Source organism: Schistocerca nitens, chromosome 10 (genome assembly GCF_023898315.1).
Source record: "Schistocerca nitens isolate TAMUIC-IGC-003100 chromosome 10, iqSchNite1.1, whole genome shotgun sequence".
NCBI lineage: Eukaryota > Metazoa > Arthropoda > Insecta > Orthoptera > Acrididae > Schistocerca > Schistocerca nitens.
The window spans coordinates 78,766,885-78,780,280 of NC_064623.1; the positions used below are offsets into that span (position 1 = coordinate 78,766,885).

At 46.9% G+C, this 13,396-nt stretch overlaps 1 protein-coding gene across 1 annotated transcript in view; it reads right to left on the reverse strand.

The window, feature by feature from the left end:
• LOC126210208 (nuclear RNA export factor 1-like) overlaps positions 1-13,396 on the reverse strand; it is a 204,129-nt gene that overhangs the window by 130,867 nt on the left and 59,866 nt on the right. The window contains exon 5 of the mRNA XM_049939387.1: positions 6,044-6,133. Coding sequence (XP_049795344.1) covers positions 6,044-6,133 — 90 coding nt within the window. The remainder of the gene's footprint in view (positions 1-6,043; positions 6,134-13,396) is intronic.

Genomic DNA, 13,396 nt, shown 5'->3' on the forward strand with positions numbered 1-13,396 from the left:
CGGGGGGGAAGAGTGCGGGGGGGAAGAGTGCGGGGGGGAAGAATGCGGGGGGAAGAGTGCGGGGGGTATGAGTGCGGGGGGTATGAGTGCGGGGGGTATGAGTGCGGGGGTATGAGTGCGGGGGGTATGAGTGCGGGGGGTATGAGTGCGGGGGGTATGAGTGCGGGGGGTATGAGTGCGGTGGGGAAAGAGTGCGGGGGGAAGAGTGCGGGGGGAAGAGTGCGGGGGGAACAGTGCGGGGGGGGAAGAGTGCGGGGGGGAAGAGTGCGGGGGGGGGGGGAATGCGGGGGGGGGAAGAGTGCGGGGGGGGGGGGGGGAAGAGTGCGGGGGGAAGAGTGCGGGGGGGGGAAGAGTGCAGGGGGGAAGAGTGCAGGGGGGAAGAGTGCAGGGGGGAAGAGTGCAGGGGGGAAGAGTGCAGGGGGAAGAGTGCAGGGGGAAGAGTGCAGGGGGGGGGAAGAGTGCGGGGGGAGAGTGCGGGGGGGGGGGGGGGTGGAGAGTGCGGGGGGGACGAGTGCGGGGGGGGAAGAGTGCGGGGGGGGAAGAGTGCGGGGGGGCGGGGCAGAGTGCGTGGGGGATGAGTGGCGGGGGAAGAGTGCGGGGGGAAGAGTTCGGGGGGGGAATAGTGCAGCGGGGGGGGGGGGGGGTGGAAGAGTGCGGGGGGGGGGGAGTGTGCGGGCGTGGAAGAGTGCGGGGGGAGAGGGAAGAATGCGGGGGGGAAGAGTGCGGCAGGGGGGAAGAGTGCGGGGGGGCGGGGCAGAGTGCGTGGGGGGATGAGTGCGGGGGGGATGAGTGCGGGGGGGGGGGTGTGAGTGCGGGGGGGCGGGGGCAGAGTGCGGGGGGGCGGGGCAGAGTGCGGGGGGGGCGGGGCAGAGTGCGGGGGGGAAGAGTACGGGGGGGGAGTGCGGGGGGGAAGAGTACGGGGGGGGGGGGGGAGTGCGGGGGGGAAGAGTGCGGGGGGGGGAGAGTGCGGGGGGGAAGAGTGCGGGGGGGAGAGTGCGGGGGGGAAGAGTGCGAGGGGGAAGAGTGCGGGGGGAAGAGTGCGGGGGGTGAAGAGTGCGGGGGGGGGGGGAAGAGTGCGGGGGGTGAAGAGTGCGGGGGGGAAGAGTTGCGGGGGGTGAAGAGTGCGGGGGGAAGAGTGCGGTGGGGAAGAGTGCGGTGGGGAAGAGTGCGGTGGGGAAGAGTGCGGGGGGGAAGAGTGCGGGGGGGAAGAGTGCGGGGGGGAAGAGTGCGGGGGGGGAAGAGTGCGGGGGGGAAGAGTCCGGGGGGGAAGAGTGCGGGGGGGAAGAGTGCGGGGGGGGGAAGAGTGCGGGGGGGAAGAGTGCGGGGGGGGGAAGAGTGCGGGGGGGAAGAGAGCGGGGGGGAAGAGAGCGGGGGGGAAGAGTGCGGGGGGGAAGAGTGCGGGGTGGATAGTGCGGGGGAAGAGTGCGGGGGGAAGAGTGTGGGGGGAAGAGTGCGGGGGGGAAGAGAGTGGGGGGGGCGGGAAGATTGCGGTGGGGGGGAAGAGCGCGGGGTGGGAAGAGTGCGGGGGGGGGAAGAATGCGGGGGGGAAGAGTGCGGGGGGGAAGAGTGCGGGGGGGGAAGAGTGCGGGGGGGAAGAGTGCGGGGGGGAAGAGTGCGGGGGGGGGAAGAGAGCGGGGGGGAAGAGTGCGGGGGGGGGGGGAAGAGTGCGGGGCGGGGGAAGAGTGCGGGGGGGAAAGAGTGCGGGGGGGAAGAGTGCGGGGGGGAAGAGTGCGGGGGGAAGAGTGCGGGGGGGAAGAGTGCGGGGGGAAGAGTGCGGGGGGAAGAGTGCGGGGGGAAGAGTGCGGGGGGAAGAGTGCGGGGGGGAAGAGTGCGGGGGGGAAGAGTGCGGGGGGGAAGAGTGCGGGGGGGGAAGAGTGCGGGGGGGGAAGAGTGCGGGGGGTGAAGAGTGCGGGGGGGAAGAGTGCGGGGGGAAGAGTGCCGGGGGAAGAGTGCGGGGGGGATGAGTGCGGGGGGGGGGAAAAGTGCGGGGGGGGAAGAGTGCGGGGGGGGAAGAGTGCGGGGGGGAGAGTGCGGGGGGGAGAGTGCGGGGGGGGGGGGAGAGTGCGGGGGGAGAGTGCGGGGGGAGAGTGCGGGGGGAGAGTGCGGGGGGAGAGTGCGGGGGAGAGTGCGGGGGGGGAGAGTGCGGGGGGGGGGAGTGCGGAGGGGAGAGTGCGGGTGTGGGAAGAGTGCGGGGGGGGGGGAAGAGTGCGGGGGGGAAGAGTGCGGGGGGAAGAGTGCAGGGGGAAGAGTGCAGGGGGGAAGAGTGCGGGGGGGAGAGTGCGGGGTTGTGAAGATGCGGTGGGGAAGAGTGCGGGGGGGAAGAGTGCGGGGGGGGGAAGAGTGCGGGGGGGAAGAGTGCGGGGGGAAGAGTGCGGGGGGGAAGAGTGCAGCGGGGGGGGGAAGAGTGCAGCGGGGGGGGAAGAGTGCAGCGGGGGGGGAAGAGTGCAGCGGGGGGGGAAGAGTGCAGGCGGGGGGGGAAGAGTGCGGGGGCGGAAGAGTGCGGGGGGGGAAGAGTGCAGGGGGGGAAGAGTGCGGGGTGGCGAAGAGTGCGGGGGGGAAGAGTGCGGGGGGGGGAAGAGTGCGGGGGGGGAAGAGTGCGGGGGGGAAGAGTGCGGGGGGGAAGAGTGCGGGGGGGGAAGAGTGCGGGGGGGGAAGAGTGCGGGGGGGGAAGAGTGCGGGGGGGGGGAAGAGTGCGGGGGGGAAGAGTGCGGGGGGGGGGGAAGAGTGCAGGGAGGAAGAGTGCGGGGTGGAAGAGTGCGGGGGGAAGTGGACTAGATGTGAGTGATAGTGCCTAACTGTGAAGGGCTTTTTGAGACTTCCAGGATACTGGGAAGGGAGTTGTTATCACTGCAGATATGCCGTCCCCGGGGAGCACGGCTGTATGGGATGGATGTTTGTTATTGGATTGACAGCTGCTCTCAAAATGGAGGTATTGTAGCTGGTTGGTGGGTTTAATGTGGGTGGAGGTGTGGATGGAGCCAACAAAGAGGAAGGTGGCATGCTGAGTTGTGGAGTATGAGGTGAAGTGGATGGGAGACGAAGTGTTGGGGCTGTGAAGGCATGAGAATAGGGAGTGTTGGCTTTGAGTCCAGATCATGAAGATATCATCAATGAACTTGAACCAAATCAGGGGCTTGGGGTTCTGGGAAGCTAGGAAGGTCTCCTCTAAATGGCCTGTAAACATATTGGCTTAGGAGGGCGCCATGTGGGTGCCCAAGGCTGTGCTGCAGATTTGTTTGTATACATTCTCTTCAAAGGAGAAGTAGTTATGTGTTACGATAGAGTTAGTTAGGTGAATGAGGTAGTGGGTTTGGAGTCTGAAGGAAACTGGGAGTTTGTGTTCAATTGTGGCAAGACCATGGGCAGGAAGGGTGTTAATGTATAGAGAAGTGGTATCAGCAGTGACCAGTAGGCAACCAGGCGGTAAAGGGGTGGGGATGGTGGAGGGTCGGCTAATGAAATGGTTGATATGTTTGACATGGGAGCTGGATTATGCGCAATTGGTCGGAGGTGTTGGTGAATTAGGATTGAAATCTTTTCTGTGGGAAAACAATAACAAATTACAATGGGTCATCCAGATTGTTGGGTTTGTGAATTTTGGGGAGCACGTAGAAGGTGAGAGGGTTATCATAGGGGTGAGGAGGGAAATGTATTCAGGGGAGAGGTTCTGGGAAAGGCCTAAGGCCTTAAGCAGGGATTGGAGGTTATATTGGATTTCCATGATGGGATCACTCTGACGGAGTTTATAGGTGTTATGACAACCAACCTGCTATCTATTAGGCTGAATAGCCACAGCCAACCAGTAGCCAAAAGCAAAGTTGACCACCCTGTGATACAAAATGCTGTGGAACATAACATGCTTGATTTCAATGGCTGCCTCACAACCTGGGCCATGTGGATCCCCCTCTCCCTTCCACCACCAGCTTTCCTGAAGTGCACAGATTGGAGTTATTGTTACAATATATCCTCTGCTCCCGAAATCATCCCAGCCTCAACCTACAGTAACCTTGTGCTCACACACCCTCCACCCAACAGCTTCCAACCCTTGCCCTATCACCTCATCCCCTCTCACATTCCCTCATCCTCTTTGTGTGCTGCCCTCTGCCACCGTACCTGTCTGTTCTTTCAACTTCCTTGCTCCATTCCTTTTCCGCTCCCCTCCTTTTCTGCTGTTCTCCTTTCTCCTTTTCTGCTCCCCTCCTTTTCCTCTACTCTCCTTTTATGCTCTCCTCCTTTTTTGCTTTCCACTTTTTTCTCTCACATCCCTCTTCCAGACGCTGCACCTGGCAGTCGCTAGTCCCTGCGAGCCCTGCCAGACAGGGCTCTTCTCTCACCCCACCTGTACCCAGCTATTCCTCCCCCTTCCCCGCCCCTCTCCAAATTGCTATTCGCATGACAATCACATTCTGACCGGAGCTGCCAGTTATGGTGGCTGAGTATGCGTGATGTGTGTTCGCTTGTGTGAATATGTGTATGTTTTAAAAACACGTACTAATTATTCTCTATAACATCAATCTATTCCAAAAAATTTACACAATGTGACAGTGGCGTAAAATCTGCGTGCTATTTATACAATGTGTGTTGCAGGTCTCAAGCAACAATTTTACTACCATGGTCTTCACTGACTTGGCAATACAAGTTAAACTGTGAAGCTTAAAACCAGTTTCATTCTATAGTTATAGCATAAAAACTAAAACACACTATGACGTGTAAAGACACTCCTTCTTTGAAATTTTTCAAGTTATTCAGCTTTTACCTCACTTCCTTGTCAAGCAGATTTTTTGATATTTCCTTCCCCAGAGTGTAGTAAACAATTATAGAACATAATAAAAGATTTCAGATTTATTTTCAGTACCAGTGGAATACGGGCCCATTTTCAATGCACCTCCACTTTGTTGCTGTTCTTTAGAATCTTATATGGTCACATTGCAAGAGCAAATATAGTTTTTAGGTGGTTTAGAACATGAGATTTCTAATGTTCTAATGAAAATGGTTTACAGTGTTTGCAGGAGAGACTATTTTGTAAAAGTGGGCCAAAAAAGGCAGTTTTGGAGTTTTTTGAAAAATGTTCAACTTGTAATCAATTTTAATCAGTAGAAAACAAAATTTTGTACTCGAATACCTTGTATTGATAAGTTACAGTGTGCAAGGTCTCAGGGGTATCCCGCAGTGACTTCTGGAGATATAAAAAGCTAAGCTCCACAGTTTTTTGAGCATCTATTGTTTTTGGCTGACTTTGCTTCAAATTATCCAAATGTAAATTGTCCAGGAAATCTTTTATTATTATTATTATTTCACTAAAGAGAGTGCAAAAAGTTATACAAGCTGACCTAGTTTTGTTTCTTTCAAGAAAATGTTACTGGAGATATTATGTATCCAAGTTGCTAAAAACTCACTGACGCACTGTTGATAGCTGCACTATGGAGTCTAACAAATGATTATACCTCCAGAAGTATTGAATTAATGATCATGAAATTTTATCAATGTTCATTAAGAACACGTGTGCTTGTTCACATCAAATTTTATCAAAATCTGTGACAGCCAATCGGGAACCTCTAGACCCCATGTACAATGCAATTAGCTTTCCACTCTTATTAACTTTTGCATGCTGTTTTGTCAGTTATCTCTGTCTTGATTATTATCCTATCTTCCACCTCCAAGCTCATACGTTTTCAAATCTCATCTGGTCCAGTCCCAGCATTAAGCTTTTCCTTATCATCCTGTCTAGTATATAGCCTCTGTCCTGGGCTCTGGTTTTCCTATACCTTGCCAATTCTTTTCCTTCTCACCTCTTCCTGCCCCTTCAACCCTTTTCAGGAGAATAGCTCATTGGCTGCGATGGCCTGTACATTTCCTTAGCTGTTATGTGTGTTTTCTCCCACCCTCCTTCGTGAGTAGACTTTTCATCTGCCCACTATATTATGTTTTCAAAAAACATTTATTGATATATACTAATCAGTTTGCTACAGTGTCTAACTACAATAATACTTTAAGAAACATGTGTCAACATACAACTGAGATATAAAAGACGAGGCCTACTTACAAAATAAGGATTAATTTTCAGCGGCGATATTCTTCTGTTAATGGCCATGAGGACATATTTTCTCTTGCTTCCTTGAACAGGAGTTTTGATCTGGAAATAAAATATATGAAGGTTCATAAACAACAACAACACAGAAATGGAGAAGTGACATTTTTTTTTTAAATTTCTACCAAATGAAACAGAACAGGCAAACACGGGGACTATACCTACTCGTCATTACCGATTTCGACCATAATTATGGTATATGCAGGGTTTGGCCAGAAATGAAAGAGGCAGGAGTGGAAGCTCCAGATGGTCAGGCATTTAGAAAAAAAATAGCAGTTTTGGTGTGCTTTGGGCAAGGCACAAGGCTTTTATGTTAGCGTGATTTCCAGGAGGCGGTCAGTGCAGTGGGAAGGTTAGAGAACAGTGATCCTAGGGTCTTGGTATCGAGTGTCTATGTGGAAACTTTTTTATTTTTTATTTTCAAATTTTACATTACTTACACAGCAATAAACTGAAATAATGCTAAATACATTGTATTTATTGATGTTTTCATAAAATGCATGAAAAGGAAAGGCAAAGGAAAATTTGGGACTGGAAATAAATTTCAAAGGAAAGGCTGTACTTACGATGTCCACGAGGACTGCAAATAACATTTTGAGAAGGGACTGTAATTAAAGTGTTCTGGACTTCGTACTGCATTAGTTTCATTTTGAAGAGTAAGAGGACTTTTTCAAAATACATTCCATTGTACATCACTATCTATCCTTGCCAATATTTGGCAAAATTTTGCATTATGCATTGTTTGCTGACAAACAGTGTGATGGGAGAGAAACTTTTATGAATGGAAACCAGGTCTGTTTTTCATGAGAAACTTTTATGTAATTAATTATGATTTCCCTGTTCTTATGAGTATCACGCCAGCATGCATAAGTCAACTAAAAAATTATAAAAGGATCTAATTTTGTAGAAGAAGTTCTCATTTATGCATTAAAATCTCTGCACATAAATTTATTTGCAAATACCAAAATTTCCTTTGTCTTCCCTTTTCATGTCTTAGGAAAATGTTCATAAATTCTGAGCATTATTTCAGTTTATTTGCAGTGTAAACAACATAAAAATTAGAAACAAAAAATTTTCAATGTCAGGTTCAATCTCATAACCCCCTGACTACTGTTCTGTACCCTTCCTACTGCACTAATCACAATGTGGAAACTGCGCTAAAATAAATGGCTCACGTCTTGCCTGACCTGTGCAAAAAATGCTATTTTTTCTACATGCTTGGCCATCAGGAGCTCCCAATCCTGTCAATTTCCTTTCTTATCAAGCCCTGCACACATCATAAATCTGGACGAAAGTGGTGGTGGTGATGAGGTGACACAGCCCCTTGTATGAGATCAATTATTTCTGGAGGAAGATATCAGAAAAGAAACATCATCAAAAGAACAGAAATAAGATACACACAAAAACTTTTACAATTATCATACTTAATAATTACTGTTCACGTTGCTTCTGCATAATGTTTCACTGATCGTATCAACACCCGTTTGCATTGTGATACATATTGTGAAATTTTGAACATTCTCGTGTGCCGCAATAAAGTTGTACTGTTACCATCAATTACAGGCTTAAACTTATTTGTGCTCTTTTAAAATTTTTGAGAACAGTAGGCTTATCCTCATTCAAAACATTCATTCTCATTTCATTATGCCATTACATGAGGAACAGGTTATTTTTGAGAATTTTTGGACACTTACAAAACTATATTTTTGTTAATTACCAGTATGAGTGTTTTGCATACGAACTTATTTTGGAGCAAATCAGCATGTGGGGTTCACAGTTCTGCCGAAGAAATCATGAACCCAGAATTTCATTGTATATCAATGCAAATAAATATGCATTTTTGAGAATTTTCAGACACTGCCATTGTCCTCTGCATAACCTACGAGCAATTTGTAGGAAATTCACATTTGTGATTTAGTTACTGTACTAGATATTCTAACATATTGTATTACATGTAGTTTTTCCTTAAAGAGGAGTAGCTCTATATATTGTCTGCATTTATTGTAAATTAACTCTGTTTTCGAGTTTGCTAACAACTGTAATTAACCTCAAAACATTTTAGAAAACTAGTCATTTTTACCACAAATTCTTGTGTTGCCTCTACAGAAATCGTGTTTTCTGTATTTGCTTAAATTCTTATAGGAAATTAGCAACTTTTTAGCTCAACAGATTACAAGATAATCATTGGAGTTAATTTAAAGTTATTTGTTTACTGACGTGTCATACATTACTCTAGCCGAAATGCTGCCCTACCGTGAATGCTGTTCTCGAACATGGGATGAGTTCGTTAACTTTCATAAGCAGCTGAAAATCACCCTAATTGTTGTCAAATGATTGGCAGCTGCTGAACATTGGTGTGGTGAAGAGCTCCGGAGTGTGTTGAAGAGCTCCTGAGAAACGTGTACCTGTGATAATGGTACCAGGCACCCTGTACAGGATGGATAGGGACCAGGAAGGACTCAGGGTGTTATCCAATCCGCCTACCCAATAAGTTTGAGGTACTGCCTTTCACTGAAATTGAAACTGAGCCTGTGTTGGAGAAACCTGTTTTATCCTATGTCAAGAGGAGGCAAGCATGAGAGGGTAGGGGTCTATTAATCGTTGGCAATTCAAACGTATGGTGAATGATACGATTTCGTGTGGAGTGACTACTAGTTTGATTAGATATTTTGCTGTAAGTATAAAGGGAGCTTTATATTTAAAGAGAGCTTCGCCTCGACCCTCCCCCCTTTCCCCCTCCCACGCCCTCCAATTCTAGAGGTATGAGGAAGGATTGGAAAGAAACACACAATAATTTTTGTCTTCCCTGTTACTGTAGCAGGAATGTTGAAATTTCATAGCATTATAGTCTGAAGTTTGTGATACAGAGGGTATTTTGTTTTCATATGCAGCTCTGGCGAGAGAAGCCTAGACTACGATACAAAAATGGTGCGTGTATTACTGTCATCAGTAACAAAGTTTAGTCTAATATTTGTGGGTCAAAGAGCATACACCAAGTGAAATTCACAGGGACATGTGTTGGGTGTACAGGGACGACTGTACGAACTGTAGCAAAGTCTCCAAATGGTGTGCATTATTCCAAGAAGGCTGTGTGAACCTTAATGATTTTCCACACTATGGCAGCTGCAACCTTGCAGAATGTTGGTACCACTGAAGCAGCAATTTTGAGCAATGGCATTTGCAATTGTAAACCTTATTGCAGCAGCTTGACATTTCCTACTGTGCAGTGTACGATATTGTTCATGACATGTTGAAATTTGATAAACTTAGGACTTGCTGGGTGCCTAAAACCTGACAGACAACCATAATGGTCAGCAAAAGATTAAATGTAATGCGGTGGCATCACTTTTTGAAAGGATTTGTCACTGGTGATGAGTCGTGGGCATACCGCTGTGTGTCCAAAACCAAGCAGGTCTCCATGGAGTGGAAAAATTCTGGTTTCCATTATGAAAAAAATTCAGAGAGGCCCAGTCTGCTAGCAAAGTGCTTGTGACAGCGTTCTGGGATATGCAAGGTGTGTTACTGGTGGACTTTTCTAAACACAGGATCACTGTGAATGCTACAGGCTACACTAAAACTTTGGTTAAGTTGCCTCATGCCCTTTGCGACGAACACAACAAAGTTAATGCTGACGCTGTCAAACTTCTTCGTGGCAATCTTCGCCTTGATATTGCTGCTCTTGCTCGTGAGAAAATCACCAAATTTTGGTGGTAGGTGCTCCAGCATCCTCCATACAATCCAGACCTTCCACCATTGGACCTTCATCTGCTTGGCCCCAAGAAGAAATTCCTGATCGGCCAACGCATTGCGACAAATGCGGGAGTAAAATCGGCAGTCCCTATGTGGCCGTATACCGTCCAAACGCAAACTGATACCACGCGGGGAGAAATGTGTTGAGAATGTTGGTGAATACGTGGAAAAGTAAGTGAAAGATGTAAGTTGATTTGAGATTTCTTTTGTTTTGTTACCTATTAAACTTTTTGGTATTAAAATTATTGTGCATTACTTTCCAATCTTTCCTCATACATCTATGTGAGCCACAAAGCTCGCATATTGCTGACAATACATCCTGACAATGTGATCCAATGACATGTACCCACACATATTGCTGCCCTTTGTGCTAGAACATAGCCAGCCACTACTGCCCAGCAATGTATAAAACTCATATAAAGGTACTGAACTGAATGATCACATTATTGTGAAAAGGATATATTGCTACTCGCCATACAGTGGACATGCTAAGTTGCAGACCAGCACAAAAAGAAGACTGCTAAACAAGTAAGCTTTAGGCCAAAGGATGTTCTTATGAATTAGACGAAACACACACACGACCACAGTCTTAGACTGCCGAGGGAACACTGCTTGGTCTCAGCAGCCAGAGCCAGTAGTTTCGTGCGGCGTGCATGTGTGCGTGTGTGTGTTGTCCAATTCAGGAAAAGGGCTTTTCACTGTAAGGTTAATTGTTTAGCAGTTTTTTGTGTTGTGCCTGTCTGCAACTAAACATCTCTGATGAATGGTGAGTAGCAATCTATCTGTTTCATAATATTGTCATTACTCTATTCTGGATTTTTCATTGTTTGAACTGAACAACCACTCTTTCCTTCTCATCTTGTCCAGTATGGAGTCTCCCCTGACCCCTGGGTTCCCCATTTGCTAAAACTCACTATTCACTTTCCTTCACCCCTCTCCCTTTGCCTCCACTCCTTCTGCTAGGAGAAGGAGCAACTGGCTCTGAAATCTCGCAAATTTGAGTACTTTTGTACTCGTTTTCTCCTGCCATCACTTGGTGAGTAGATTTTCTATTTAGGCAATAACATTATATTTTTGAAAAATGATCATTTCATTCATGAGGAATAAAGTTAGAAAGAACAAGAGAAATCACTTTGAAGATGCATTCTTCTTAAGTAAGCAGCATGCGACAGAATATTTAAATCACAAACTTATATCTTTCCCTAGAATTTTACCAGAATGTTGAAACACGATTCTGAATATCTCATTCGAGCAACTGGTTTGAGAATTGCCAAAACTGATACAAGTATGAGAGAGTAAGTACGAGTTACAGCCCGACTGGCACCCACTCTTCTGATTTCAACTACTGGTGATTCATACAGATGTTTAAAGTATCTTTTCAAAGTGTACTATTCACCAATAAGTCTCTTGATACCAAAACTATGCAATGCTTTTGTAGAAGGACAGATGGACTTCATTAAGGTAAGTTTGAAATAAGAATACAATTTTTAAGTATATTTTATTTTTGTTGACCAGCCCAAAGTAACACACATGAGAAGCTAAGACCAAAATTGAACACAATTCAACCTCATTGCCAACAGCTGGCCGACTGTCCTTTTTCAGACCACGAATTTTGTGTAAATTACTTTTGTCATCCCACAGCTCGGTTGTAGATGATTTGCATTGAAGAAATTCATAGTCCTCATTTGTCTGCTTTCCCATTGTTGTATATATCATACTCACAACAACAACAACAACAACAACAACTACTACTACTACTACTACTACTACTAAAAGCATCTCTGTATGCATAAAACTTTTGAAGAAAATTGACACAATATATTTTTCACTCAGAGGAGTGCTGTGTGTGAGAGAAGTAGGAAACAAAGATAAGAGCGAGAGGGAAGCATTTACAGGAATGACAGAGATCGATATTGTAGTACAATAGAAAATACACTCGAACCTCAGTGGTGAACTCCGGCAAGCCCCTCGGCATATGTTGGCAAATACCTGCGACATCAGCAATACTGCCTAACCACATTGCAGCATTGTTGACAGCAATTCTATTTGATCCAAAAATTGCATAAAATGTGGCCAGTGCAACCGTGTCCTTGCACAAAATCTCCACTGTAAGCTAAGGAACCAGTGGCAGTATTACTCGACTGACATTTCTGGAAGCTTCCCGACAGCTGTATACCAATTTCTAGTGTGGATACACTGTAAAGACACATATGTCAGCTCTCAGTGCTTTCGTGCATACACGCTCTTCTGCTACATAACTGAAGCTCAGATTAGTTCACGATATCAGTTATGTGCAAACAAAATATTCAATAAAGGTGCCTACCACATTCTCTTTTTGAATTTAAATAGTTTGGGCTCACATTAGCTCATGAAATCAATTCTTCAATAATCATTACTAAAGTGGAATGAGACTGAATGAAGCACAGACCCCATCTCGGTGCCACACTACAAATTTTCCATATTGTCTACCTGGGCAGCCAATTCTAACCCATAATAGAAACTTTAGTGCCCACACTTGTACTATCTAAGTACAATTTCTTACTTTAGAGCTTTATTTCCTAATGCTGCAACCAACTTTCTGTTTATTTCACTGGAAATTTTTACCTTAAAAAATACAAAATGAATCTTTGTTGACTACCCCCATGAGCCATGGACCTTGCCGTTGGTGGGGAGGCTTGCGTGCCTCAGCAATACAGATGGCCGTACCGTAGGTGCAACCACAACGGAGGGGTATCTGTTGAGAGGCCAGACAAACGTGCGGTTCCTGAAGAGGGACAGCAGCCTTTTCAGTAGTTGCAGGGGCAACAGTCTGGATGATTGACTGATCTGGTCTTGCAACACTAACCAAAATGGCCTTGCTGTGCTGGTACTGCGAACAGCTGAATGCAAGGGGAAACTACAGCCATAATTTTTCCCAAGGGCATGCAGCTTTACTGTATGGTTAAATGATGATGGTGTCCTCTTGGGTAAAATATTCCAGAGGTAAAATAGTCCCCCATTCGGATCTCTGGGCGGGGACTACTCAGGAGGACGTCGTTATCAGGAGAAAGAAAACTGGTGTTCTACGGATCGGAGTGTGGAATGTCAGAGCCCTTAATCGGGCAGGTAGGTTAGAAAATTTAAAAAGGGAAATGGATAGGTTAAAGTTAGATATAGTGGGAATTAATGAAGTTCGGTGGCAGGAGGAACAAGACTTTTGGTCAGGTGAATACAGGGTTATAAATACAAAATCAAATAGGGGTAATGCAGGAGTAGGTTTAATAATGAATAAAAAAATAGGAGTGTGGGTAAACTACTACAAACAGCATAGTGAAAGCATTATTGTGGCTAAGATAGACACGAAGCCCATGCCTACTACAGTAGTACAAGTTTATATGCCAACTAGCTCTGCAGAGGATGAAGAAATTGATGAAATGTATGATGAGATAAAAGAAATTATTCAGGTAGTGAAGGGAGACGAAAATTTAGTAGTCGTGGGTGACTGGAATTCGACAGTAGGAAAAGGGAGAGAAAGAAACATAGTGGGTGAATATGGATTGGGGGAGAGCAATGAAAGAG